At 32.6% G+C, this 27,621-nt stretch overlaps 1 protein-coding gene and 1 pseudogene across 11 annotated transcripts in view; both read left to right on the top strand.

Moving 5' to 3' along the window:
- PTPN13 (protein tyrosine phosphatase, non-receptor type 13) overlaps positions 1–27,621 on the top strand; it is a 260,232-nt gene that overhangs the window by 128,889 nt on the left and 103,722 nt on the right. For all 11 annotated transcript variants that reach the window (XM_015586042.2, XM_025043825.1, XM_015586045.2 and 8 more), the window contains exons 3-5: positions 18,425–18,603; positions 24,428–24,493; positions 26,859–27,044. In XM_015586042.2, coding sequence (XP_015441528.1) covers positions 18,425–18,603; positions 24,428–24,493; positions 26,859–27,044 — 431 coding nt within the window. The remainder of the gene's footprint in view (positions 1–18,424; positions 18,604–24,427; positions 24,494–26,858; positions 27,045–27,621) is intronic.
- Positions 6,990–10,537, top strand: LOC102886889 (annotated as a pseudogene).

The following is a 27,621-nucleotide window of genomic DNA, read 5'->3' as shown; positions in this document are numbered from 1 at the left end:
TTTTTTTTTTTTATTTTTTTTTTTTTTTTTTTTTTTTTTTTTTTTTTTTTTTTTTTTTTTTTTTTTCTTTCTTTCTTTTTTTTTTTTTTTTTTTAATTTTGAGTCTTGGGTAGCTGAAAATAGATAAAGGGGCAGAGTATATAGGAATACTTTCTCTTATCTCTCTTAGGTCTAAAAAAGCTCAGATCTTGTCTACCTTTATTTGAACATCTATGTGCCTGATATTGTGCTAGGAACTGAAAATATGATGATCAAAACCAAAAATATTCCCTGTCTGTAGGGAACTTATAGTCCAGTGTGGGAAAAAAGCTATTAATAAAATATTTATATAAATAAATGTAAAAAATACAACCATGATAAGGGCTACAGAGGAGGGGATTCAGTGACTCTAAGAGAACGTGTAATAGGAAGATTTGACATGATCATAGGGGAAAAAAAGAATGCCTCTCTGCATAAGTGCACCCTAAGCTAAGACCTGAAAGAAAAGAAGTTAAGAGAGAGGAAAAAAACATTCTTGGAAGAGAGAATAGTATGTGCATCCCTGTGACTCTAAATTAGGATAATGTATACTGAATGGCTAGTTTGGTGCTTCCCTTTAGAGGTAGTGGCATTTTGGAGCTGGAAAAATTAGTCACTCTTTGGTTTACCAAAAACAGTTGATGCCATGCTACAAAACTCCACCTGGAAGATGGTATTTGCCATTCATACCACATGACCAACACCTATTTAGAACAGTAGATAAAGAAATCAAACTTCATCTAAACGAAGAATCAGTCTTTATAACTGATTTGAATGAATTAATCAGGCACAATAAACGTAACAGAAACAGATGAGATTTTGAGGATAGTAATAGTTCTCAAAGTGTGGTTCCTGGATGAGCAAGCATCAGCATCACCTAAAAACTTATTAGAAATGCAGATATTTAACCCCACAGTAGACCTAACTGAATGAGAAACTCAGGGAGTAGATCCCAGCAATTTGCATTTTAACAAGTTTTTAAGGATGTTCTGATGCACGTTAAAGTATGAGAACCATGATAGGATTGAATTGCCCAAGACCAGGAGCCATGGGAACCTTTGGAAGGTGTAGGAGTGACCCCTGATTGAGTACAGGAAAGTCTGGAGTACAGGGGAAGGATGTTGGGGGACAGATGGTAAGCTTTGTTGTTGTTGTTGTTGCTGTTGTTGCTATTATTTTTCAATCCAGAGACTGGAACATAAACTAAACAATGTTAGATACCACCTAATTCTGCTATAACTTAAATGCTTGAAGATCTTTGATTAGAATTAAGATAAATCCAAAGAAAGTTACTTTCATCGAATGCCACTTACCTGGAATCTAGCTATTTTAATGGACCTTGTTGCTTTGTTTGCTTTTAGTTTTTCAGAAAATTTGAAAGTATATGCACTCTAGAGTATAGAGCAGGTAGCCATGCTCCAGCAATGTTTTCAAAAGAAGGATATTGGTGATATTACTCAGTTAATTAACAATAGTCAATTAATATTTAAGAAACACCTTCTACTTATAAGGTATTGTATGGAAGAACCCCATAAGAGAAGGTGTCAGTGTTGCCCTTGAGGGATTCATTTCAGATCGGATCCATGTGAAAAGTTTACTACTTCAAAACAGTGTGCCAGATAAGTGACAGAGACAGTAAGTACTACAGATGTTTCTTCAGAGGAGGGAGGGGTAATACCTCTTTTTATTATACTAATGGCAGGATCACTGCCCTGGCCATGACTCATAGAATATAAAGCATCTTGCATACTGGGAATACCTGAGGGTTTTCTTTCTTTCAAATTTCATAATTTTAATAGAGATTAAATGTCTGTCTGTAAAGTACTTGTCATTGAAATGCAATTATTGCATAACATACTGGCACATTACAATAAAGAGACTCACTGGATGTGTCATAAAATTAATTGTGAGGCAGCAATGTCTGAGACACTGTCCAGTAGGAGTTGGTTACCGTAAGATCTTCAGTCTAATTCACAGAGTAACATCAGTAATACAGAGAAATTGAATTTGGATTCTTTGGCAGTCTGGAGATTACTAACTATTCTGATTGCCAATTGGAAATTTTATTTGGAAGAAAATTATGCTTATTTGATTTAGGTTATCTGAAATCTTTGATTTTTCATTTCTTATATTTGATAGCACAGTGTCTTTTTGCCACAAGTTTTTCTCCTTACTCTTATAACAAAGTGAAATTTAAAAATTACCAGTTTCCCCCGATATTTGAAAGTAGAGCATTCCAATGAAACCTTTTGTTAAGCCAAAATGGCGTAAATCAAAGACGCAAGTGCCATTTAATTTCTATGGAAACATTTTTGAGTGTTCCCAGACCCCTAAAATAACCTACCAAATCATACCAAATATATTTAATTACAATCTAGTTTTCTGCTAAACATAAGTAACACCCTTACAAGCTCTCTTAGGGTTTTCTGATATCTTAGGACACATTTTTGTAAAGTATGCAAAATAAGTAGAGATAAAGCACAGATGCTCACAGACACAGTTCGAAGCTTCACCATCTTGATGCTGCGCTGCTGAATGTGATCCCGGGGACTCAGCTTGGTGGTGCCACTCTCTCTGCTCCAGTTGCACTGCCTGTAATACAGCTTACTGCAGAAGAAAGGCCAAATGCTATTTTTATTTTTTACTTTTTTTGGTAAAATAAAAGCTAAAATCTTCAGATTTCTTTCAGTTAGCGAAAACAAGTATTAATGTTGATCTTTCATAAAAGCAGAGTAAAACAGACTTTTGAAAAGCAGGGGATACTTATATTAGTTTGCTTTTTTTGTGGATGAATGGTATTGGTCTTGGTTCTCTAGTAAACACCAAGGAGGAGGGGAAAAAAAAGGCAAAATATGTTGGCCTCCAAGAAGTTTGTTTTTTCTAAAATGTGTTTTCCTTGTCTTTGTGTTTCTGTGTCTGTTATACAAATCTTTGTTTTAGATCATATGGGTGGCTTTTTCCTCCTGTCTTTTTGAACATGTATGTTGCTGCTGTGTCTTTTTTAGTATTTAAGTGAAAGTTGACATTCCTATGAATAAAAGCCTGGAAATAAGCATTTCTGCTGGGGGGTTATTGAACACAAGTCAAGAAAATTATCTATTTCTTCATTGTTTTGAGCCTCCTAGCAATCTAAGACTTTTAGCCCTTTTTTAAAAAAATAAACTTGTAATTATCACTCATAGAATAACGATACCTAAGGATGACTTTACTGAAAGACACCATATGCAGTTGAGTTTCTCTTCAGAAGAGAAAAAAAATGTAAAACTTTTTTAAAATGTGTAATTCCAAACATTTAGATGATAGTGATAATAATTAGTTTTCCTTGTGTTATGTTTCTTAGTTTTATTGTCTTGTGATTATTAAAATGTGATCTGTGTGATTACTTTTTAGAATTTTCTGAGATTCGGTTGTGGTCTATTTTTGTAAATAACCTGTGGGAATTTGAAAAGAATGTATTTTCTGTTTCTAGGGTATAAATTAAGTTTATTCATGTCTGTGCTTTGAAAATTTTTTTATATCCCTATTATTTTGTATACTTGATCTGTCACATTCTTAGGGTAGTTCGTATCTCCCACTATAATGATATTTTTGTCTCTCTACTGTCAACATTTGTTTTCATGCAATTTTTTATGATAACATATAATGGTTCATGACTAATTTAAATGGATTGGACCTTTTATCGATATAAAATAAGTTGTTTTTTCTTTTTACTATTCACCTTAAATTCTATCTAGTCTGCTCTTAACATTGCTACCGCTGATTTCTTTTCCTTGCCATTTAGCTAGAATATCCTTTCTCCTTCATTTTCAAATTATCTGTGTTGTAACTTAGGTGTTTCTTATATATAGTTGATAGCTGCATTTTACTTTTTTGGCCAGCTGAGGAGATACTATTTATTAATTTGAAAAATAAATGTGGCCATCGAAATTAAAATTCTGGAGAAATTTTATTAAGTGTCTTTTCCTACTAATTATATACATCTCAGTTCATCTTATTAACTGATTGGAAAGCATAGCTTATGTCAGAAAAAAAACATATATTTATGTCAGAAAAAACACATTTAAGATTTTAGCTTTTACATCATGGATAAATTTTGCAGGGGCTCAATGGTTCCAGATAATTAAAAACAATGCCACTCTCATACACATTCTGGATAATCTTTAGAACTGAAATTATTGCCACCTTGGAAAAATTAGCTTACCATTATATTAGTTGCCCAAAGCAGTGATTTTTTTTTTTTAAGTTACTGAACTGTTGCTCTTTGCAGAAAATAGGTCTTTTGAATCTATGGGATTTTAAGATATTAGAGTGGTTGGTTATTTTGAAAATTGTTTTTTCATACCTAATGAGAGGAAAAGACCTAATTCACAAGGATGTAAATCCCGTATAAATCTCTTTAAGTATAGTCATTTCTGGTTCCCTGTTTAATATATAAATAACAAATTAGTGAAATTAGTAAATTAAACAGTTAAAAAGATAATAGAATAAAGCATTGTGATAAAGAGAAGTGCTGGAAAAAAAAGGTTCATTGTCTGAATAAAAAATTCAAAGTTACCAGAAAGTGTCCTGGAGAAATTAAGAAGACCCTGTCACATTTCTTATTGTTTTTGGACAACAAATTTAGATACAGTTCCAGAGAGCAGGGCATATAGAATGCTTTGGCTGTATTTCATTATAAACAGTTGCTTGTTAGATGCATGAGTGAAAACTACTAGTTACTCCAGATAGCTAGGACAAATATCAAACTTCTCTGCTCTTCACTCATTAAAAAGTGTTTAAAAATTAGAATTTGTAGTACTTGGTTTTTTTTTTTTAAAAAAAACAATCTTACTAGAGCATCAGTGATCGATTATTTTATCAGAAGAATCAAGTAAAATATCAGCAAAATTAAGTTCTTCCTGTTTTTGTTTTATAATTGCTTTCACTGAATAAATGCTTTCATGGAAATACTCTTGCCATTTAAAGGGGAAAAAAACATGTAAAAATATATAAACTCAAAGCCACACATACATATATATATTTTTTTAATGAAATTAAACTCTTTGGGCTGGTATGATCTGAATCAATTTTACCTAACTAAATATTTTTAGAGATAAGAAAATAGGACCAAGTTTAAATGACTTGTAGGAATTAATATCGGAAGAACAGAAATAATGTAACTATTTTAAAATAAATCTTTATGAGCAATACCAATTTAGAGCTGTGAAATCATTTTATGTATACATGACAATAAAGTTTTTAAATTGATAGTTTTCCTATGAGCATAGCAACAGGATGTTTAGAAACGTATCACGTGACAAAAGTGACATCACTCTGTATTCTACAGATCTTAAAAGAATAATAAGGAAAAATTATTAATAAAGTTGGAAAATTTAATAACTACATGAAATGAACACCTGCAAAAAACAGAACCTACCAAAAGTTCACTCAAGAAAAAACAGACAATTTGAATTGTCTTGTATCTGTTAAGATGATTGAATACATAGTTTAAAATATCCCACAAAGAAAGTTCCAGGCCCATATTGCTTCACTGGGGAATTTTTTTAATTTAAAGAAGAAATAACAGCAACTCTATATTAAATGAAGAAGATTGAAGAAGAGGAAATACCTCCCAACTAATTCTATGAGGCCAACATTACTATAATATCAAAACCAAAGACATTAGAGAAAATAAAACTGTAGACCAATATACTTTATGAACATTGATGAAAAAATTCTTCACAAAATTTTAATAAATTGAATTCAACAATATGTAAAAGTGATAATACATCCTGATCAAGTAGATCCCAGGAGTACAAGATTGGTTTAACATTCACAAATCAGTCAATATAATTCACCACGTTTATGAACTGAATAGAAATAAAACCACGTGATCATCTCAGTAGATGCAGATAAAAACATTTGATAAAATCCAATATTCATTCTTGACTTTAAGAAAAACTGCCAATAGAAAGGAACTACCTCAACCTGAAAAAGGGCACCTATAAAATCTTCTAACTAACATCATACTTAATGGTTAAACACTGAATCTTTCCCCTTGAGGTCAGAATAAGGATGTCTGCTCTCCTTACTTATATTCAACATTGTACTCAAAGTTCTAACTAATGCATTAAGGCAAGAAAAAGAAATTAAAGGCATCCAGATTAGAAAGAAAGCAGTAAAAGTGTATGTATTTGAAAATTACATGAATGTCTACATAGAAAATTTGATGGAGTCTACTTTAAAAAAGTGTCTAGCACTGAGTTCAGCAATTTCAGAATATAAGATCAATATACAAAAATCTGATGTATTCGTACATAGTAACAATGAACAATTGGAAATTGAAAATTTTAAAAACCATTTTAAAATGGTAAAAAATATGTAGAACATGAATTATGAAAAATATAAAATAATTAAGAATAAATCTGACAAAAGATATGAAGATCTATATAATGAAAACTAAAAAACAATACTGAGAGAAATTAAAGAAGACCTAAATAAATGGAGAACTATGCTGTGCCTGGATCAGAAGATTCAATATTATCCATATTCTCCAAATTCTCTATATATTCAATGCAATCCGAATGGCTTTTTTTTTTCTTGTAGAAATTAGTGAGTTGATTCTAAAATCTATCATGGAAATTCAATAGACTTAGAATAACCAAAACAACATTGAAAAAGAACAAAGTTTGAGGATTCAAATTACCTTAAGATTTATTACAAAGCTGCATTAATCAAAATAGATCAACGGAACATTGTAGAGTTCAGGAGGAGGCCTATATTTATATGGTCGATAGAGATGCAAAAGGTGGTCTTCTCCATGAATGGTGCTGTAAAAATTGGATACTCATATACTAACTACTGTAGAAGATCTGAGTGACTCCAAAGCCAATGCTTATTGTTCAAAGGAGGGAAGGAAGGAAGGAAGGAAGGAAGGAAGGAAGGAAAAACTTTGACTCTTACTCCATACCATATATAGAAACAAATTCAAAATGGTCATAGATCTAAATATCAAACTTAAAATTATAAATATTCTAGAAGAAAGCACAGGAGACAATGATTGTGACCCTAGGTCAGGGAAAGAATTCTTAGATATGATTCCAAATGCTCAATTCATAAAAGGAAAAAGTGATAAAGGAGACTTTATTGGAATTAAAAACATCTACTCTTCTAAACACATTTTTAAGAGAATGAAAGTAGAAGTCAAATGGTAGGGGAAAAAATTTAGCCAGTCATATAACGAAGGACTTGTATCCAGAATATATAAAGAATTCTCAAAACTCAGTAGTAAGAAAGAGACAACCCCCCAAAACTGGGCAAAAGATTTGAACAGATACTTTACCAAAGAAGAAATACAGATTTCAGATTTCAACTACTAATGTGAAATTATTAACCATCAAAGAAATACAAAAGTCTTCACATCATTAATCATCCAGAAGATACAGATTAAAACTACAGAGATAGTAGTACACATCTATTAGAATGTATAAAATTAAAAAGACTGACCATTCCAGTTAGCAGGGACTTGGGGCAAGTGGAATTTTATACACTGCTAGTGGGAATGTAATGGTTGATATGTTTATTATGTTGATTGTGGTACTTGTTTCACAAGTATATTTATGTCAGAACATAAAATAATGTTCTTTCAGTTTGTGCAGTTATTGTATGTCAATTATACCTTAATAGAGCTATTTTTAAAAATATACTAAATATTTTCCACAAATTGTTTAGTTTTTAAATTTAAAGCTTGACCTTTTTCCTTATTAACTTGAAACTCTGATTTTAAAATAAAATGTTTTCCAATCAAATGCTTACCCTGACTTTGAGTCAGAGGTTTATTTTCCTCTTTATTAATCAAACAGCAGTAGATTCCTTACTTTTTTTTTTTATTAATTTATCTTGTCTTGGTGACATTGGTTAATGAAATCCAGTAAGTTTCAGGTGTACAATTTAGCAGTAAAGCATATATATATATATTACATTGTGTGTTCCCCTCCCATAGTTAGATTTCTTTCTGTCGCCACATATTTGACGCCCTTAACCCCACTTACCTCCCCCTTCCCCCACTCTTGGTAACCACTAATCTATAGTCCATGTCCATGAGTCTCTGTTTGTTTGTCCTGTTCATTTATTGCTTTTGGGTTTGTATCCCACATATAAGTGATATCATGTTGTTTTCAACTTTTTCTGTCTGACTTATTTCGCGTAGCATGATTATCTTGAGGTCCATCCACTTTGTCACAAATGGCAATATTTCATCTCTTCTTATGGGGATTCCCCACTCTTAAAATAATAATACCACCTAGGTCACTTCTGTTTTCTTTTCCGTCTGGTCTCAGGCACAAGTTGTGAGGGAGTAGTGTCTGTGCAATTCACATCCTCAAGGAGGAGGAAGTCTGGCAGATTCCTGTTTAGATGAAGGCTTTCTGTTGGATAAAAACAATTGGAGTAAACCAACTAAGCGAATTGAAAATGCTAAAATTCTTATTGCAAAGACTAGTATGAATACAGACAAAATAAAAATAAAAATATTTGGTTCCCAAGTAGAGTTGATTCTACAGCAAAGGCTGCTGAAATAGAACATGCAGAAAAAGAAAAAATGAAGGAGAAAGTTGAATGTATTCTCAATCATGGGATAAATTACTTTATTAATGGTCAATTAATTTCTAATTATCCCAAACAGCTCTGGTGCTGCTGATGTTATGGCTACTAAACATGCAGATTTTGTAGATATGGAAAGCCTGGCTCTTGTCACAGGTGGTGAAATTGCCTCTACCTTTGACAACCCTGAACTAGTGAAGCATGGATGTTGCAAGCTTATTGAAGAAGTCATGATTGGAGATCACAAACTCATTCACTTTTCTGGGGTGGCCCTTGGTGAGGCTTGCACTATTGTTCTTCGTGGTGCCACTCAACAGACTTTAGATGAAAGAAAAAGATCTTTGCATGATACTCTTTGTGTTGTTGCCCAAACTGTGAAAGATTCTAGAACAGTTTATGGAGGAGGCTGTTCTGAGATGCTGATGGCTAATGCTGTGACATAGCTTGCCAATAGAACACCAGGTAAAGAAGTTGTTGCAATGGAGTCTTACACGAAAGCACTGAAAATGTTGCCAACTATTATAGCTGACATTGCAGGCTACGACAGTGCAGATCTGGTGGCACAGCTTTGAGCTAACCATAGCGAAGGCGTTATAACTGCTGGACTGGATATGAAGGAAGGCACCATTGGTGAAATGGCAACACTGAGTATAACAGAAGTTTCCAAGTGAAGCAGCAGGTTCTTCTGAGTGCAGCTGAAGCAGCAGAGGTGATTCTGCATGTGGGCAATATTGTCAAAGCAGCACCAAGGAAATGTGTCCCTTTAGGGTCCACAACCCCGTTAGGCATTCCTCTATGCTGTGATGCTCTGGACCAGTTCATAGGAAAGTTGTGTTTGAAAGACTTTGACTTATTAAAGAAGACTGGAATCAAAGTTTATCTGGTTCTTATATCCTTAAATTTGGACAATTAGCTGACCTTTTCTTGGTCTAACTTATTAGCTGTTCATGTTCCATAAAATTCACTTAATAAAAAAGTTCATTTCTCATACTGTGCACCAAAACAAAAATTTGAACAATTAAAAAATAGTATCATCTAATTCTAATAACAGAATCATCTAAGTATATTTTAATTAATATTTTGAATTAAAATATTAATTCAGTAAAATGATGAGATAAAGAAGAATTAAAAAAACTTCAAGATATTGTGAAGACTTTTAAAATAGACACTGTTATAACTAGGCTGAATTTTGTCCTCCCAAAATTCATATATTGAAGTCTTAACTCCCAGTGCCTCAGAATACGACTGTATTTGGAGATGACATCTTTAAAGAAGTAATTAAGTTAAAATTAGGCTGTAAAGGTGGGCCCTAATCCACTGTGAAAGTGTTCTTAAAGGGTAAGAAGAGAAAGTTAGGATGGACACACAGACAGAAGACCGTGTGAAGACACAGGGAGAAGATGGTCACCTAGAATCCAAGAAGAGAAGCCTTAGAGAAAACCAGCTCTCCTGGCTCCTTGATCTTGAACTTCCAGCCTCCAGAACTGTGAGAAAACAAATTTCAGTCGTTCAAGCCACCCAGTCTGTGGTATTTGTAATGGCAGTCCTAGTGAATTAATATAGGCAGAATGAAAAAAGTGAAATAAAACATCTAAAATATGTAGTGACTAAGTTTACACCTTTAATGGAGGTCTTAAACAACAAATTACACAGATTCTCTTTTCTTTTTAAATAGAAAATTAGTAAACTAGACAGTAACACTTACGAGATCATCTGGCTGTTAAAAATGTAAGAGAGTTCAGGTTCATGGAGGATTGAATAAGAAGTCCAACATACTGTAATATGAGTTCCAGAAGGAAAACTGGAGAGAATAGGAACAGAACAGTAATTATTTTAAAAATAAAAAAGAGGCAAAATTATCAAAGAATTTAACTCAACCTAGAATAACACTGTCTAGTAGAAATATAATATACACTATATATATGATTTGAAATTATCTAGGAGCCACATTAAAAAAGATTTTAAAAGAAACATGAAATTAATTTTAATATGTTATTTAATTCGATGTGCTAAAATATTTCAAATGTAATCAACATGAAAAATATTAGTAAGATGTACACTTTTTTGTACTAAGTCAAAATCTATTTTACACTAATCTCAATTTGGACTCTAAATTGCATCAGGAATATTTAGATTTTATAAAGTATGCTGGCGAAAAAGAAGATTTATATACTCAAATTGTTCCAAGAATACTTAAAAGTTTTCTAATAACTGATTAGTATTGATTTTAAAATTTAAATTAAAATAAATTTAAAATTCAGTTTCTCAGTTATGTTAGCCACATTTCAAGTTCTTAAAAGCCACGTGTGGCAAATGGCTACTGCACTGGGATGTGCAGATGGAATTTGATGTCTTCATAAATTGCAGTTCAAGAAAAGAGTCAATAACATGAAAACAGAGTATTCACTATCAAAGAAACCTTCTTTGAAGAAATTACTGAAAGGTGTATTTTAGTAAGACGGAAATTTAACCCAGAAGGAAGAAGGAAGCGCCAAGAAGGAATGATAAGCAGAAGTGTGTTGATTAATTAGTCAACATGATGTTTAATCTAAACGGCATTAGCTGTATAAAACCTTAATAATAATGATGTCAGCTTCAAAATTATAAATAAAATAACATTTAGACTGGTGTAAATGATGAGAATGAAAACAATTTAAAGGGTTGATTCTGTTCATGAGAATAGTATGGATATTGACTTTAGAGTTAGCATAATCAAATATTCTTAAAGTTGGTAAGAATAATCATAAAACCAAAAGAGGGAAAATGTAAAACTTCCAGTCTGGTGGAACCAAAAGAGAATAAGTAACTCAATTCATGAGAAAGGAGATGAAGCACTGAACCTCGAATTTAATTCCTGACTTACTTTTTTAAGCCTTGAAAGGAAATAATAGAAAGTTTTTATGGATTAAAAGCTTTTGCGGAAATATTTGTATAATGTACGCAGCTTCTAAAAGACCAAAACCTAAGTAGTCTGTATTACGTTCCTAATTATCTACAATCATAATTTTGTCGATTAGCAAGGTGCATCAGTTGTCTTTGACATGCTACATCTTGCCCTGCATTTACAGGGCCAGAATTAACAGGTTCTTCAAGTTAAATGTGTTTGAACCTGATAAATTACGCCATTTGTTCTCTGGAAACAAACTATAAAACATTAAATTAATTTAATATCTAGCATTCTTAAAATGAATAATGTAGGTTGTTTAACAAGTATATGAAGCACTTAGAGTAAGCCTGTCCTATTCCACAAATACACAGTCAATACACTGTGTTTTGATTTGAATTTATTTCGGCTCTAGATGTTACAAACAGACCATTTTATAAACTTTAAGTTATACATTTAGAAGGAAAAGTTGCTATGGGTCATGTACTCTAGCTCTGTACTTGCTAATGTATGTCATTTTACTCACTATATTTATTGTTTTAATTTATATACTTATAAGGGTTTTTAAAAATATTGAGATATAATGTATACAGTAAAAGGCATTATTCTTAATTGTACAGCCTGATGAATTTTATGAATGTATACACCCATCTACTCACCACCACTGGGTGCAGGAACATTTCTAGCACCCAAGAAGTCTCCCTCATGTTCCCTTGTAGTCAGTAGATTTGGGGTTACCAAGAGTAGTCATTATTATGACATCACATAGATTAAATTTAAACACATACCAATAGAATCATACAATGTGAACTCTTTTGTGCCTGCCTTTTACTCAACATTCTGACTGAGATTTATCCACATTATATAACTAAGCTATTTAAAGAAAACTTTTTACAATTATTTCACTACTTTTTTCTCAAATATAGAAATTAAAAGGTGGCTTTATGCCTCGTATCATTTAGTAACAAGTTAAGATTTTTGCTTTCTTTTTTTAAAATTAATTTTTGTTTTTCAATTAGAGTTGACATTCAGTATTATTTTACATTAGTTTCAGGTGTACAATGTAGCGGTTAGACATTTATATAATTTACTAAGTGATCCCCTGATAAGTCTAGTACCCCCCTCCCGGGCTCTGTACATAGTTATTACAACATTATTCACTGTATTTTCTATGCTGTATACTTTACATCCCCATGACTATTCGTGACTGCCAATTTGTACTTCTTAATCCCTTCACCTTTTTCACTCAGTCCCCCAACCCCCTCCCATCTGGTAACCATCAGTTTGTTCTCTGTACCTAAGAGTCTGTTTCTGTTTTGTTTGTTCATTTATTTTATTCCACATATAAATGATATCATATGGTATTTGCCTTTCTCTGCCTGACTTATTTCACGTAGCATAATAACCTCTAGGTCCATCCATGTTGTTGCAAATGGTAAGAATTTATTCTTTTTTATGGCCGATTAATATTCCATTGTATCTTTGTACCACATCTTCTTTATCCAGTCATCTATTGATGGGCACTTAGGTTGCTTCCATATCTTGGCTTTTGTAAATAATGCTGCAAGGTTTTTACTTTCTTTGGGTGTTGTGCATCAGTCATGGTTAACATTTTTATGAGAAACGTATCCTTAATTTTTTTTTTTTTGGAAAAATGGAATAGTTTACCATTCAACTAAGCCTCCCCCTTCCTTTTCTTTTTTTTTGAATATGTGAAAACAGTTATAAACCATTTTGTTTAGTATTTTGGCATGAAATTTTGGGGTGTGTACTTTTTATTGTTGAGGGTAAATGTTAGTGAAAAAGGTGGAAACCAAATGTATCAAAGGAATAAAGTGGGCATATTCCTCAGAATATGATAAGAATGCCAAGAAGAAATGAAAAGAACGGGTACCATTTCTTACATGCTGTTTCGATCAGGTGGCCAAGGAGATTTGCTGAAGAAGGCGGCAAATTCGTAGAGACTTGCTTCCTTCTACCCATATTGTCCAGCCATTTAAGCCCTGTTGCTTTTAATAACCATAACTAATTAGCTTTACTAATATTTTTTATTAATTTTTACTAATATTTACTAATAAGATTGCCTGTATATCACTTTTGTTTAACTCAGATCTCATTAGTGTTTTGTTATCAAGATGCATGATTTGGAATTACCTCAAGTCTTGCAAGTATATAATAAAACAAAACTACTGGAAGCCTAATTGATCAGAAGCCATATCAAGATTCCAGGGGTTGTAGCTTAGATATGTGGTTTGCACATGTTTAGTGTTAAATTAAAAAAAAAAAAAGGAACAAAAATTAAATTAAAATATAGCATGTGTTTGTGTGACTAGGTATGTTATTAAGAAATAAAAATACCTTTTATCTCCTACTATATTGAAGAAATCTCATAAAATATATCAATTTGGAATAACAAATTTGCATTATTTCATGTTATCAAAATGCTTTAACTTCTATGACAAATACAATTTTTCTGAAACTATATGCTGATACTATAGTTGATATGTACATTCAAATAAATATCTTCATTTGATAATTTGTGTTATACCTGAAGAAAATGACTAGGCATGGTGAAATACCTGTTTCATGTGTATAGTTACTCAATCAGTACTAATTTGCTAAATTGGGGACCTATGCTAACTAGAAATTCCATATAATAAATAAATTAATTTCTAAGGAATTAAAGAAAAAACATTAGTACTATTTTAGGATACTTTGTACCTTAAATCATCTGTATTTATAATATGACCTGTAGGTAAGAGATCCCCTTTCTCTCCCGCAAAAAAAAACAAAAAAAAATTCCAAGAGATCTAGAATAGAGCAGTTTGATAATTTGATCTAATATTCTAAAATTTATAGTATTTGTTATGTACTGTATGTTCTTTGTCTTCCATTGGCAGTGGCGGGGGGAGAGGTGGTGGGGGAAGCTAAGTAGATGGTTGAGAATGAACTTAAGTGAATTTTCTTTGGTGTATTATGTACATCTGGTATCTTCAGAAAAAAGTTTTATTAAATAGTAATAGGTACCACTTTTGTATACCACTTAACTGTGTGCCAAGAACAGTTCTAAGTGCTTTTCCTATTAATCCTCATAACAACCTTCTGTATAGTGTAAGAACTATTTACAGATGAGGAAATTGAGGCACAGAGAAGTTAAGTAACTTATTTAAGATCATAGTGTAAGTTGTAAATGTCAAACCTAAGAATTTGAACACAGGGGCTCTGGGTTCATTCTATACTTCCAACCATTATATGATACTGCCTCTCTTAATTAAATGAGACTACATACTAAATTAATGAAGTCAGATATTAAAAGGAATGAAACAAAGCCGACAGTTTAATATCTTTCCAAATCTCCAAATCTAAGTTTAGAGATTTGTATGATTAGCAAGGTCTGGGACCTACTACCCCAGAATATAACTTCTTGAGGACCAAAGGCTTATAGAAGTTTATAAAATGTTGTTGAATGATTGGTTGTATCAAGAAAATTTACATGATGCAAAATATCTTTGAAAACACAATCATTATCAATTTATGTAATATAGATGTCTTAATTCTAATCATCTATACAATTTTACTTTCAAAAGGGGATTGGCTATTCTGTTTCATATTAGAGAAACTGAAATTTTAAAAAGTAGTAACACAATTTATGAAGAATTAATAAAATTTTAATTGAGAATCAATCTATAGCATGTACTGTAATTTCCAGTGATCCCTAAATAATTTATCACAAAACTTTACTATCAAGAAAATGTTAAAATACAGGGGAAATATTCTAAACTATTTATTTTGTTTGTGCATTGTTATACCAATTGATTGATTTAACAATGTATGTATATTTTAATGCACATATAAACTGAATTTTTGAGAGAATTCTGTATTATACTGTGACTTTATCTAGTCCTTCAGAATTTAGAACAGTGGCCTCTGCATAGATTTTTTTCTCAAGAACCCTGATAACACATATAAAATGGGAAGACTACAATTTCTCTATATGTGCCTAAATAAGCAAAGAGATTTTTTCTGGTCAAAATGGTGTCATTGTTGTCCTAAGTCTTTAAATGATTTCCTGATACTTTTGATTAGTGTTTCCTTATCGTGTTTGTTACCCAGTTCTGATCATTTCTCTAATTTTTATGCCATAATTTGAAGGCCAGCAAATAAAATGAAGGGGGACCATTTAAAGGAAGTGGTAAGATCTCTTGGGGAAAAAAATGCATGGAGGTGGGTCTTAGTTTAAGAGAACAGTAGAAAGAAGATCTGGGCCATTTCTTTCTTTATCAAATTTCTGTTTATTTCTAACTTTGCCACTAGCTGTTTGAAATTCTCTTTAAGCAACTTTTTCTGTGGAATGTTGGTAAAGTCTATAAATAGAATTATGTGACTACTATAATCAGTTCACATCAAATTTACTCTTTCATAATAATAGCATTCTTGAGGACAATCATCACACAACTAAAACATTATAGAACCTCAAATTACAAACTTCTCGAATTCCATTTCAAAATATTCTTTTGTTAGCATTCTTTGAAGGATTTTGAATACATTTGCTTTACATTCCTTTTATTTAGAGGAGAGTGAATTAGATTGATTCTAGCCACAATTCTAACCTCACAATTCTAGCCTCACTTGTATGTTTGCATAACACTTTACCATTATTTAAAAATATATTTTGCGGTTTGTTTTCTAAAGAACCCAGTACTTATATGTCATGTGTGTGTGTTGGGAATTTGACAGCAATGTAGTTTGTTGTCACAGCTGCTTTAGCTTTATTAAAAGACATTTTAAAATCACATTTGAAAATGATAAAAATATTCGTGTCATTTCTATGTGTGTGTGTTTGTGTATATATGTGTGTTAAGCAAAAATATGACCCACCTTGGAAATTCTGTTTCTCACTGCTGTCCATAATTCCTCTGTCCAAGATTCTTCGTTTTCCATGTACAAACTTAATTTCCTGTTCATACGCCTTTGCTTTGGCTGTTTCTTCTCTTTGAAATCTCTCCCTTAACCATGGTCAAATCTTACTCATCTAAAGGGCCACACATAAAAAAAAAAATTAATTATCTCTTTATTGTAGTTGAAGTAATTTTGCTGTCTTCTGGATCCTTTTTATATTCTCCTTTATACTTTATACTTTCCCTCTTGTATTTATTTATGTATACATTTTATCTCCCAATAGTACTGTGAACTCTATGAACAAATGACCTGTAATGTTGGGATGATCCTGTTTAAATATGCATAGTGCTTAAATTATGGTGTATTGTAGATGTAGTAAATTATGGTGTACTGGAGATGTAGTAAAAATAAACAAAATTCTGTTGTATAAAGCAAAAAGGTTAAAGATATAGTTTTTGCCAGAGTAGTAATCATTTTGCTGATTTTGGTTATGCTAGTAAGTGAATAAATCTCATTGTAATTTCAGAGTGATAAGCAATTATGGATTGCTTTCGCTTTCAACAGTTTGTGTTCCATTAAAACATATTTTGCCATAAGAATTGTGAGCCATGTTTTTAGCAGTCTGATGTGTGGATGGGTTGGACTACGAGGACCATTGTTCTGTAACTCAGCTTCAGTGCAACATAAGATGTGCCGACTGATTAAAAGATGCATTCAAACACATTTTTCTTCCTAAATGCAGTTATTAAAGACATATTTCAGATTTACAAAAATGCAAGAGAGCATATATGGTTGGTTTTTAATCTTCAAAGAAGGAATGAATTTTAATAATTTACTTTTTTATTGACATAAGTTAAAATCTGATGATCAGAATCTTGGCCATAGATAGTGGTTAATATGTCATCAAGGATGGATGATTCAGTTATAATAAAAATAGCTTTCAGAAACATAAATACTGTGTGTTGATAAACTGTTCCGTAGACTTTTGTTAATTTCTTATGACTTGACTCAGATATCACGAGAACCCATTCAGATTGAATAATAATGATATTGGCATTCACAAGCCTTTTGTGACTTTCCTATAGCAGTTTCTTGAGTCTCTAATCCAATTAACTTAGCAGTTATCTTAGAACCCATATTAACTTCTTTTTGAAATGAGAGTTCCCTCTACTACTATGTTCATTTTATTGAACCTAATGTATAGCTTTACTTTTAGAAGGAGGACTGCTGAAATCTTAAGGAATCTTTTGAACACTCTTAAGTGAGCTCTCAGGCACCCATACAGGCAAGCAAAATAAAGTTAGAGACCTGATTGATCATAGTTGATAATACAGAGGCTGCCTGAAATTCTAATGGAATAACGAACCAATGCAAACAAGACAATATCGAAGTTCAAACAATATATATTTTAACACAAAAATAGAGACTTTCATTGTAGTTAGAAACTTTACTAGTTCCAAATTTGATGAATTATCAAAAGGAATTCTTTTCCATCAGTTTCAGAACACTATAGTTTAAATCAGGGAATCTTACCCTGGAATTCATGAATGGGCTACGAGAAGAGCCATGAACCCCTTTTGTATACAGAGTTTGTTTTTCTAAACAATTTCTTTGAAAGAGATCATATTTTTCAACAGATAATCAAATGAATCCATGATCCCTCCCCAGAAGTTTAAGAACTACTGATCATTATCCATATATACATATATGTATATGTATACGTTATATATATCACTGTGATAAAGCATTTGAACCAAGTTTAATTCTTATGATTGACAATGATAGCTCTTTATAGTTTCTAAGATCTACCATCTAAATTTTGAAAGATTAAGCTAAGTCTAGGCATTATTGTTATAATACTAGCGATAGTAGACATACGAAATTTTCTTTCTGTAGCATGCTGATTTGGTTTAACTGTACAATTAACCGTATAAATGAATAGGCTCAGATATTCATTTAAGTGATCTGTGGTTCCTCTGATATAATTCTAAGCAACTGCAATTGTCTTCCTTTTTCTTTTTATTCTGTGTGGTTATAAACCAGTAAGCATAGCTGATCCTGCTGCCCTCGGCTTCATCATTTCTCCGTGGTCTCTGCTGTTGCTGCCATCTGGTAGTGTGTCATTTACAGATGAAAACATTTCCAATCAGGACCTTCGAGCGTTCACTGCACCGGAAGTTCTTCAAAATCAGTCACTAACGTCTCTCTCAGATGTTGAAAAGGTAACTGTTAAGTCTTTTTTCCTTGAAAAAAATGCACTGAACTTAAAAATAACTGTGTTTCAAGAAGTTCATATTTATTTTACTTAAGAATTCAAAATTGTTTTATAAAAATTAATGAATCTAAGAAAAATATGAATAAATGTGAGCCATTATTAATTGATGTTTACAAATACTTATTAAATACTCACTGTATATAAAATATTGTACTCATAAGGAAGATACAAATGTAACTAGAAAATCGATCCTGATCATATTATGCTAAGTGAAATAAGTCAGAGAAAGACAGATACCATATGATTTCACTTATATGTGGAATCTAAAGAACAAAATAAACTAATAAACACAACAGAAACAAACTCAGATACAGAGAACAAACTGGTGGTTGCAAGATGTGAGCGGGGTAGGAGGGCTGGGTTAAAAGGGCAAAGGGATGAAGTACAACTTGGTAGTTACAAAAGAGTCACAGGAATGTGAAGTACGGCATAGAGAATAGAGTCAATAATACTGTAATAACTACGTATAGTGCCAGGCGGGTACTAGAGTTATCGGGGAGAATCACTTTGTAAATTATATATATGTCTAACCACTAGGCTGTACACCTGAAACTAATGTAAAATAATATTGAATGTCAACTCTAATGGAAAAATAAACATTAAAAATAAATAAAAGTTAATTAAAATTTTAAAAAGTAAAATTGATCCTGATCAACACATATAGAACACATATATGGTAGAATAAAATAAATGCTATATAGAGCTATAAATATTTGGGGAGTCTAGAGGAGGAACAATTAATTATTAGTGTAGAACAAGATCACAGAGAAGGTAGTATGTATGTTGGGCTTTGTAGAATGAGTAGAATTTAGAAAAGTGAAAATAGGTGGAATTGGGCATTTCGCTCAGAGTTATTAGTATGTGGAATGACAGGTAAGAAATTAACCACTGTGTTGGGGGAATGTTTCGCTAGACCAACTAGGCTAGAGCATTAGCTACCTGGAAGGCTATAGGTAGCGAAAGAAAGGGAAGCTGTAGGTCAGGATGAAGAAGATTTTAATGAAAGAACTTGAGACTTTCTTCTCAGGCAGTGGGGATTTATCATATTTTTAGGAGAATGATATGATGAGATTTGTGACTTCAGAAGGTAAGTTTGACAAAAGTGGATAACTACATTAGATGAAAGATTGTGTAGGAATCTAACTGTAAAGTTTACTAATTTAGAGAAAAGAACTGAATACAAGATACAGTGGAAGCAAAGCTGACTGAGTTTGACAATTCATTTGATGGAACAATGAAGAAGGAAAAGTTTATGATAGAAATAGTCAGTCTGAGGAAGAAGAAGATCTTCTTCAGAAGGAGATCTAATTTCATTGCCAAGGCTGTGAAAAAAAATTGGAACAAATATATATTGTGTATGTACCTGGCTGTGATAATTTACATATGGAATTTTAGAGAATTCAGTATTGGCTATGAATGTAATTTTCCATACAACATTCCACAGAATTGTGAAAATTAACCTAATAATTTCCTAAAGTAAAGTTGTTAAAAAGTATGTGCATTTAAAATTTTGCTATATGTTGCATAATTCCCATCTAAAGGAATTGTACTAATTTATCCTTCCGCCAACAATACGAATGTTTCTCCCTTCAGAGAGGGAGAGGGAAAGACCGAGAGAAGAAGGAGGGTTGTGGGTGCAGAGAGAGAGAAAATGAATGAATGTGTGTGTGTTGATTAAGCTAGAGGACGGTACCTTGATTTGAGCCATTGATTTTGTATCTGAAAAAAGACTGACAAGAATTGATAGAGAATCCATGGTTAAGTTTAATACTTTTTATAGTCTATGAGCTTACGAATTTGGGGAGGAACACACAACCATGAAAAGAGACAAATGCTATGAGGTAGAGGTAACGCTTAAGTCATTAGCCCTAAGAAATTTCTCACTACATGAAATGAGAAAGAAGTAAGTAAATGAGAAGTAAGTAAGTAAGTAAATAAATAAATAAATAGTAGTGAGTGCTTACTAAGACCTTGATGCATGAAAATGTTCCCTTCATTCAGTGGAACTTGTTTTATAAACTGTACACATATAGTTGCATGAAGAAAAAAATTACCTACTACCAGATATATAAATAAGCACTTTCATTTATCTGCCTTAAAATTTTATTTTTCAAGATAGCATGCCCCTTTAAGTAACTAGACAGGTGTATGCAGGTCACACTAAGCTTTTTAATCCTCTGGCTTTTTCCTTTTACTGGATAATCGTCTACTTCCTGCTTGCTTGACACATGGTGTGCTTATTTGACAATTCTTTTGAAATCACTGTGATGAGATTAGAACCTGAATCAATTTCTTGTGATTTCTCTTTGAGACTATTGATATACTCCGGGGATTTGTGCTAGATTCCTGATAAATAAAGGAATATTTGTTTCAATGTTCGTTACCACTAACGTGCAGTCTTAATATCAAGAATTGTGGCTCCTACCATCTCCATGCTTCTTGAAAATCAAGGATCATCTTTAGAAGCACATACCCGTAAATCTACTTCCTCAACTTTGGCAGAAGCTTCAAATGAACTTGTCGAAAAAAAAAAAAAAAAAGGCTAAATGTCCTTAACCACACTCTATACTGTATTTATTCTATGTTAAATCTTATTAATTCATCCTTTCTCCTCTCCTTCCCATTTGTTCATTCATTCATGCATAAATTTGACAAGTGTACTCGTCATATGCCAGTACTCTGTGAGTCAGTGAAGAAGAAATTCAGGACTGTCTAGTATTGGAGTCTAACATGTAATTACACGATTAAATTGAAAATTTAAAATGCTAGGGTTGTGGAGATATCACCTCACACCCATTAGGATGGCCACTATCAAAAAAACAGAAAATAATAAATGTTGACATAGCTGCAGAGAAATTGGAACCTTTGTACACTCTTGGCGGGAATGTACAATGGTGCAGACATTATCGAAAACAGTTCCTCAAAAAAATCAAAAATAGAATTACTGTGTGATTTAGCAAACTCACTTCTGGGTATATAGCCAAAGAATTCAAAGTAGGATCTGGAAGAGATATTTCCAATCTTGATGAGATCATGGCAACATTATTCTCAATAGCCAAGAGGTGGAAGCTACCCAAATGTCCATCAATGAATAAATGGTGAATGGTATATACGTACATAGAATATTATGCAGACTTTAAAAATATTATAGGTATATAGAATCATACAGAATATTATACAGACTTTAAAAAGAAGGAAATCCTATCACATTCTACAAATGGATGACCCCGAGGACATTATGCTAAGCAAATAAGCCAATCACAAAGGGACAAATACTGCATGATTACATTCATACGAAGTATCTAAAGTAGTCAAATCATAGAAACAGAAAGTTATAGAAGTGGTTACCCAGGGCTGGTGAGAGGGGGAAGGAGGAATTAGTGTTTAATGGGTATAAAGTTTCAGTTTTGCAAGACGACAAAGTTCTGGAAATCTGGTACACAACAATATGAATATCCTTAACACTACTGAACTATACACTTAAAAATGGTTAAGATGATAAATTTAATGTCATATGTTTTTTACCACAATTAAAAGAAAACCAAATGACTTTTAGAAACAACCTAAGTGTCCAAGAATGACTGGATAAAGAAAATGTGGTATACCTATGCAAAGGAATATTTAGCCAAGATATAGAAAAACGTAAGTGTCCATTGGTGGATTAATGGATAAAGAAAATGGTGTGTGTGTGTGTGTGTGTGTGTGTGTGTGTGTGTGTGTGTGTGTGTGTGGCTTAATAATATTAAGCCATAAGGACATTATGTTAAGTGAAATAAGTCAGACAGAGAAAGACAAATACCAAATGCTCTCACAGTGGAATCAAAAAAACAAAACAGCACCCACCTGTACAGGAAACCATTCTGGCCTGCTATACAGCTCTACTAAGAGAGGGGAATAAATCTTCTCCGCTCATCAGGTGCAGAGAGTGTTGCTACAAATAGGGCCTAATCAAAGATCACAAAACTGCAAATTCCCTGGCAGGCTAAATGGATAAGCAATAGAAGTGAGGGGCAGATCAAAAACATTTTTTTAACCTATACTGCCTGATTTCTTTTAGGCTCTGGGCTTGCCAATATCTTTAATAGAAGTATTTATTTGTTAGTTGGATTATGTGAGCCATTTTCTTTTCCTTTTTTTCTTATTAAATAAAAGCAAAGGGAAATATGAAGACCAAATACTTTACCGTTTTTGAATAATCCTTTTTTGCATGACCTTCCTCCTTTCTATACAATGTCTGTAAGTAGACTGTAACTCATCACTTGCTGTTTATCAACCAATGAACAAAATGGTCTCAGTCATTGTTACTGTATTAACTTAATTACAGTTTGGTATCACTGATCTTCTCTATGCCTGTATCTTTTCAGGCTGCACCAATAGTAGAAACTCTTAGCTTATGAATAATACGTATGGAAATATTATCTACTTATACTCTATAGGTTGTTTTGGAATAAATGACAAAATAAACATTTTTCTTTGTATTCTGTTAAAAATATTTCTCTGTTATTAGGTACCAGGTGGTATTTTATAAGCTCCGAATCTCTTAACAGCAGAAAAAAAAAAATGGAAAATGATTACTTATAAGATTAACTGTCCTCATTTTCAGCTGATAATCTTGCTTACTGTTTCACAGGGGGAAAAAGTAGGAACAATCAGTGAGATTTTTCCCAGAATCACACTACCAGATTACCCATAATAAAATCCCATATTATCTGCCTCCTTCCTACAGATAAACTGTCTGTGCTCCTCTGTAAAGCCAACCTTCTATTTGTGCATTAGTGTCTACCTGCCCCCGCTCACCAATAGCATCCTCCCAACAATCTCCACTCTCTCCTGCAATTCTGATTTTCCCTGTTGGATTATTCCTGCCAACGTAAAAGTATGCTGTTATTTTTACAGTCCTTAAACAGCAAATAACACAAAAGAAACCTTTTTGACCCAGTTTCATGCTCTATCTACTACCTCATGCATTCATAGTAAGAAAAATGCTTATCAAAACTGCAATGAGATTTTTTTCTCACTTTTCAAATTGTCAAAAATCCAAATATTCATAACACCTTCAGTAGATAAGGTTTGTACATCAAACCTTTTTTAAAAAAATCTCTAATATGTTGCTGGTAGAAATGCAAAATGATATAGCTTCTTCATAGGGGAATCTAACAATATGAATCAAGAATACAGATGATTTAGTCTTTGTCCATAATCTCAGAGAATCAATTCAAGAGAAATACCTGCATGTGTAAAATTACACATCAAAAACTGTTTGTTGAAACATTATAATAGCAAAATTTGGGAGAAATCTTAATTGCATTAATAACAGATTGGCTAAGTAAACAATGCAAAACGGAGTTCCATGCAGTACTAAGAAAGGATAAGAAGATCTCTAAGCATTGACATGGAAATATCTTGTTAGATTAAAAATGCAAGTAATTTTTAAAGTTTCTAACTTTGTATAAAAAGAGATGAAAATAAGACTGTACATTCATATTTGCTTGAGTTTGCATAAAGAAACTTTAAAATAAATAGGAACTAATAAAAATGGTTGCTCATAGAGGGTGGGCTGGGGAATTGGGAAGGGGGGAAGTATGTTCCAAAAATTTCTAGTCTTATTTTCTGTTTTAAGCTCTCACTTTCTTGAAAAATATGAAATGATTTCCTCAAATCGTGTTATACTTTCTTTAGAACCAAAAATGATGAATTTATATATAGTACTTGCTAAATTTTTAAATTTTGTTTTACTGTAAAATGACTTTTTAACAAAATTCTATTTCTAGATCCATATTTATTCTCTTGGAATGACATTGTATTGGGGGGCTGATCATGAAGTACCTCAGAGCCAAGTAAGTCGTCACATTTGTACAACTTTACACTTTTTTCTCCCCCTCTTTAATTCCCCCTGCCCCCCCCACACACACACATACTTCCATCTCTGACCTATGGATGTTGCCATTTCCCCTTAAGAACTGGATCTCTGAAGGTGGGGCATCTCCTCCCACTCACTCAAGACACACACTGGGGCCTGGGGCACCTGGGATATGGTCCGTGGCTCCACCTGGGGCGCAAACCCAGGACCTTCTGCGTGTAAAGCAGACATACTAACCACTACACTGTGGAGCCACCCACAACTTTACACTTTTTAAAAAAACTCTTCCACATACATGTGTGTTCTACAGCGTGCTGTCAGGCACACCAGAATTACTATGCCGATTATTAATAATCACATTAATAATGTCACACTCTCAGAATGAAATAATAATGAAGTACTAAAGAAATTATTTTTCTTAGAATATTCTTAGAATTATGCCAATCACTACCCAGGTTTCAATAGTTTAGTCTGTGAGATGTAGTAGCCTCTTCAAAAATCATAGCAAGAGGAATGGGAGTGCATTTTATTCTAATTTAATGGCTGATAAAGAGGGATTGTAAATGTCTTTGATGATTCATTCTTGTACTGAAAGTGATAAACTTTTTTGATGTAAAAACTATAAGAATAATAGCTCTAACTATGCCTCAGAGTATGGTTTATACTTCATTACTTTTTCTTTTCACTTCGAAAGTCATACTTCACTACCCTGCACAGCAGACACAGATATTAAACTAACAGTTTCTGAAGCCTTAGGCTCTGACGGCTATTGGGCTACTTACAGTTTTTATTTTCTAAAATAATTCTGATTCCTAAAGACCCAATGTAAACATAGTAGTAAATAGTAATTGAATATCTGCAAATCGCTATATTTCATGAAAGCAAAGAAACAATATATAGAATTAGATTTCATTATAGGCATTTAGAAGTCAAAAATAAAAATAACTTGGTGTGTTTATTAAATTAAGTAGCTACACACATTTTCGGCTTTTATTCTAAAACTTAAACATCTTAAGATCCATGAAAGATGAATGATAGTCTTCAACTTGATTTAGTTTCACTTTACATCACAAAAAAATACTGTGCATTTACTTTTCTCTCCTCAGGTTCAATTCTATAAATATAATGAGAAAATTAAATTATTACTGGAAATACTGATGTCATGTTAATTATATAACCTAACTTACATATAAAATGCAATCACAGCCTATAATTAATACTTTATACTTTTTTCTGCTAACTAAAAGTAAAGTCAATATCAATAATGTGTAAGTTGGTGAAGTATAGACTTTTACTTATATTTTGCTATTAGAAATTATAATTATTTTGGAACTATCTAATATTAATTCAGGTGTTTATTAAGCACCTGCATTGTGTCAGAAACTGTACTAAACACTAGGAATATATGATAGCCCGTGCCGGTGGAGTCTATTCGTGAGTACAGACAACTACATAACCAATTACAACAGTGTGATGTATGCCATGTCAGGGACAATGGGGGGTGCTATGGAAAATCAGAGTTGGAGCCCCTAACTAGACTTGGAGGGTTGAGATAAGTTTATTAAAGGACACTGCATTTAAGCTGTATCTAAAGGATATAGTACCCAGTGGATGAACAGTAAAAGGGGAAACATGTTTAAACCAAAGTGGATGTACCAGTTTAAACTCTCATCAGCAATGCTCCAGTCCTCACCAATACTTTGTATTATCAGTATTTCTATTTTTAACCATTCTGTTGAGTGTGTAGTGGCTTCTTTTTATGGTTTTAATTTGCATTTCTTGGTTTGGTTATTGGACATTTGGATATAATATTCTACAGATTATTTCAACTAATTTTAAAAATTTCACATTCTGGTTTCTCTGTTTCACCAACATAATGAGCACTTATATTTAAATGATCCTGAGTCATTGCAATTTTGAAATCTCTTCTAATTTATCGTGTCAGATTACATTTAATATGTATTGAATATATCACATTTTATTGAATGTTAGGAAATTGTTTATTCCCACAAAATGATATGTATATAGAAACTGCTTACCAAAATATTTGAATAAGCAAAGAATTCTATTTTTTTAGCATACAGAGAAACCCAAAGTTTTTTCTATAATACTTCTTATCTTAGGAGATGTATATTAATCATCTCCTGCTAATAATTTTTTTGGAATATGAAAAGGGAAAATACAGTAAATTATACATAGTACTAGATAAGGAATTAATTTCCTTCAAGTATTTGAAGTTTGTTTGGTATGGTTCGTGAGTCTGCTAGAATGGCTTGTCTCACGTTAGATTTGTAAGGTTTACTCACTTTTGTCAACATGGCTTTTCCTTTCTTTATATTCAGCCTATCAAGCTTGGAGATCATCTCAACAGCATACTTCTTGGAATGTGTGAGGATGTTATTTACGCTCGGGTTTCTGTTCGGACGGTCTTGGACGCCTGCAGTGCCCACATTAGGAACAGCAATTGTGCACCTTCATTTTCCTACGTGAAACAGTTGGTAAAACTGGTTCTGGGAAATCTTTCTGGGGTAAGCTACAGTTCCAATTGGTACATTAGTCAAATTTTTAAATTTAGTCACATATCACAAAATTGTCTTTAAATATACTATACAGATAGCATTTTCTCAATGATGACTAGGAACAGGACATTGAATTTCTTATTCTAATTTTAATTGTTTATTTGAAATAATACTTAAAATTTACAAGCCCAGTGCAGTAACATAGTCTCCTAGATTTTATGAGACTTATTCTTTTCTTTAGAACTTTATTTCATCAAGTGTCATAGAATTACAGCGTATTAGAGCTGAAAATATTTGCTCTTGCCTCGTGGTTCTGTCCATCGTGGGGAAAAAAAAAAGCGTCAACATGCAAATTGGGTTTTAGAATTATTTAAATGTACTTGCTGTTGCTTTATACTTCTTTCTTGGCCCCTTATTTGTCTGGGCCCCTCAAGTGTTCCCAAAACTCTCTCCACCTTCTCTGGACACTGGCATCTGGTGCGTATGGGGGTACATGTGTATATCCTTGTCATATTGCCCCAAACCTGGATTCTTCCATTTTCTCTCTTGTCTTGGATATAAAGAATCCCAAGAATGACAAACTCTA

This window comes from Pteropus alecto, unplaced genomic scaffold, assembly GCF_000325575.1.
Source record: "Pteropus alecto unplaced genomic scaffold, ASM32557v1 scaffold161, whole genome shotgun sequence".
NCBI classification, from domain to species: domain Eukaryota; kingdom Metazoa; phylum Chordata; class Mammalia; order Chiroptera; family Pteropodidae; genus Pteropus; species Pteropus alecto.
The sequence above is the reverse complement of the archived record's forward strand: the minus strand, read 5'-3'. Positions and strand labels throughout refer to the sequence as shown.